Source organism: Bufo bufo, chromosome 5, assembly GCF_905171765.1.
Source record: "Bufo bufo chromosome 5, aBufBuf1.1, whole genome shotgun sequence".
NCBI classification, from domain to species: Eukaryota; Metazoa; Chordata; class Amphibia; order Anura; family Bufonidae; genus Bufo; species Bufo bufo.
In genome coordinates, this window is record NC_053393.1 from 133,443,419 (window position 1) to 133,446,503 (window position 3,085).

At 39.5% G+C, this 3,085-nt stretch overlaps 1 protein-coding gene across 1 annotated transcript; it reads right to left on the bottom strand.

Moving 5' to 3' along the window:
• Positions 1 to 1,381: 1,381 nt before the first annotated feature.
• Positions 1,382 to 2,863, bottom strand: NPBWR1 (neuropeptides B and W receptor 1). Its single transcript, XM_040432830.1, has 2 exons — positions 2,725 to 2,863; positions 1,382 to 2,372 (listed from the first exon to the last, which is right to left on the bottom strand). Exon 2 carries the CDS (start codon positions 2,366 to 2,368, stop codon positions 1,403 to 1,405), a length of 966 nt encoding a protein of 321 aa, XP_040288764.1. The 5' UTR covers positions 2,369 to 2,372; positions 2,725 to 2,863; the 3' UTR covers positions 1,382 to 1,402.
• Between the last annotated feature and the right edge of the window lie 222 nt (positions 2,864 to 3,085).

Sequence of the window (3,085 nt, forward strand, 5' to 3'; positions counted from 1 at the left end):
TTGAAAACTGTGAGAAAACTGCCACCCATGACTGCTGTATTGCAAATCCATCTGCCAGTAAAAAACTGTTCCACTGTTAAAGGGGTTTTCTAACTTTTTTATACTGATGACCTATCCTGAGTATAAGTCTTCAGTATCTGACTGGTGTTGATCTGGCACCCAAGACCCCCTCGGCTGTTTGAGGCACCTACAGTGCTCTGGTGACAGCTGCTGCCTCCTCATAGGTCTCTGCGCACAGTGCCGTACATTGAATAGGGGATGTGCTATGTATTGCAACTCAGGCCCTTTCACTTGAATGGGACTGAGCTTTGCCTAGGCCATGTGACTGTCAATGGCCTAAAGTAAACTGGGAGAGAGCCTTCCCAAACAACTGATTGGTGGGGGTCCCGGGTGTCGACCCTCGTCAATCAGTACAAAAAAGTTAGAAAACCACTTTAATGGTGTTTTCTTTGCCTGAATCACCACCCTGCGTCACCATATGCCACAATCTGGATCTAGGGAACCTGCCTTGTACCTTAAAGCTTAACACCAAGGGCACCCAAACTGACATTAAGCAGGAGAACCCCAAAGCGAGGGAAGAAAAGTTCCATTTGTCCCATCACTGCCCAGCCCAGAGGAGAGTCTCAGTAACTACTGCCACCATTTTTGCTACTATCACTCCTATCCTCTCCCTTATCCTAGGCTTTCTGCACAAACACATTACATATTATGAAATCTTTGCTGCAGACAATTACGATAGGCTACAATTTTACTACTAAATGCAGCAATTTTTATTCTTCACAGCACTTCTGACAACACACACTGTGCAAGCAAATGATTAGCCATGCGTGTTCATTTTACAGTCTACATTTATGATTAACACTGAAATCAGGCAAGGCACTCAATATATTTATTTGGCATTGTCTTGTTATAGCAAATGAAACTTCATTTTAACGCTATATGTATTTACATGAACAATGACATTATTTCAGTTTTTCAGCAACAACCATATATTATTTTAGCAATACATTGACACTACAGCATACATTATCAATCATATTGTGCAAGAATTAAGAAAGCCCCATTGTCCCAAAGGTAGAATATATTACTATTTAAAATGCAGCTTAAATAGCATACCATATTAGATAATATGCGTGGCAAATATCCCAGTGCATACCAACAGAAAGAAACATAGGGACCTGTTAAATGAATGTCTATCTTACAATATCAGAGTGAAGCCCAATATATTGCATCACACAATTAGGCTGCTTCTTTGGGAACATTTGAGACATAAAGAACCACATAAACCTCAAAAGCAGGAGTAATTTATTAGGATATTAATATACAGGCTAGGCAGCCAGGTAATAAGAATGCTGACTTATGGTAATTCAAATGACAGGTACAGGTCATCCATAGACATCCTTCAGGATGACCTACATTCTACTAGTTTCCGGAAGCTTTTTCTGAAATTGTCATCTAAAAATGCATACAGGAATGGATTGAGGCAGCTATTGGCATAACTCAAACTGGTAATAAAAAGAGAGATCCCAATAACTAGTGGAGACTGTGGGATGTCTGTGGTTAAAGCCACCACAGTGCTGAGATGATAAGGAGTCCAGCAAAACAAGCATACCGCTAAAATGATGGCAACCATGAACGTCACTTTTTTCTTAGCTTTATCTAAGGCTTTTGCGTTGGTGTTCAGACGCATTCTTCTCAATTTGTAAAGCATCATGGTATATAAGATGCATATAGTAGACACAGGTATGGCGAACCCCATAATAAGGGTGTAGATCCTGCTCATCTGCCACCACAAACCTTCTGGATTAGGAAAAACAAAAAGACATTGCAGACGCCCATGTTCTTGGTGAATCTTGGCAAAGATAACAAATGGAAGAATTATTATGGTGACAAAAGTCCATACACAAAGGCTGACAACTTTGGCAGCTCGATAGGTCCGAAAGGAAAGTTTCTTGGATTCTACTGTTGCAGCTACCACAAGGTATCTGTCAATGCTCATAACTGTTAGAAAATAAATGCTGGAAAAGGTATTATATTCATCAATGGAGATAATCAGTTTACACATAAACTCTCCAAAGGGCCACTGCAGCAGTAAGTAGTCAACTATATTAATGGGGAGGACCAGTGTGAAGAGTTCATCTGCTATAGCCAAGTTTAGGATAAATATGTTGGTGACGGATTTCATTTTCGGAGCCTTGAGGATGACATATATGACAGCGGTGTTTCCAGTCAATCCGATGGCACAGATAATAGAATAGATGATGGGTAATGCCAGATAGAAGTTAGGAATGGCCTGTGATATTGATCCATTCAGCCACTCTGACCTCCTTGATGAATTTGATAAATAATCCACAGATATGTTTTCCATCTTCCTAACAGAAAAGAGACACATTACTGGATACATTTCTCATCTCTTCTGTGTAATTGTAAGATGTCTTACTAACCAGTGCCTGCCAGTATTACAGCCACCCTTATTATTCTATTTACTATATTATTACATATCATATGTATATCATATTCCACTGACAATTACTAGAATATAAAATCTTGTGGTTATGGATAATTACTACAATAATATACCACCTGTAATATACTATTATTGCCGTGTCATAAAATAAGGGCATTTTATTTTTAATATGAAATCCTATTAAAAGCTGATAAAATATTGATTTTGAGACTTCCCTAATTTCCTGATAATTAAGTCAACGGAGAACATATTCTTACCTTACGGTTTGCCTTAGGAGTCACTTATTTGTATTTTCTTCTGGTTCCGGATGCCTTGTGGCTGCATTAGGTAGAATGATGTTGAAGCGGAGTGCGGAGAGATGCTTGAAGCTGAATTTCTCATCTGCCGTTGAGCTCTCTGCTTCTTCCCATAGCAATACAGTGCTGGAGAACAGCTCCCTCCCTCCTCCCCCCATCCTCTCTTTTTTTTCCCAATCTTTTTACACAGTGACAATAAAATAGCCCCAATGCCACCACATATAAGCACTGGTTGATTGCCCCCAGAACTGTACTTATATGTGTCAAAATATTGGTCCAGCTCCATTACACTTACCTATTGGAAAGGGTCTATTTGACCCTT

Coding starts and splice junctions, on each gene's coding strand:
- NPBWR1 (XM_040432830.1), bottom strand. CDS start 2,368: ATGGAAAACATATCTGTGGATTATTTATCAAATTCATCAAGGAGGTCA.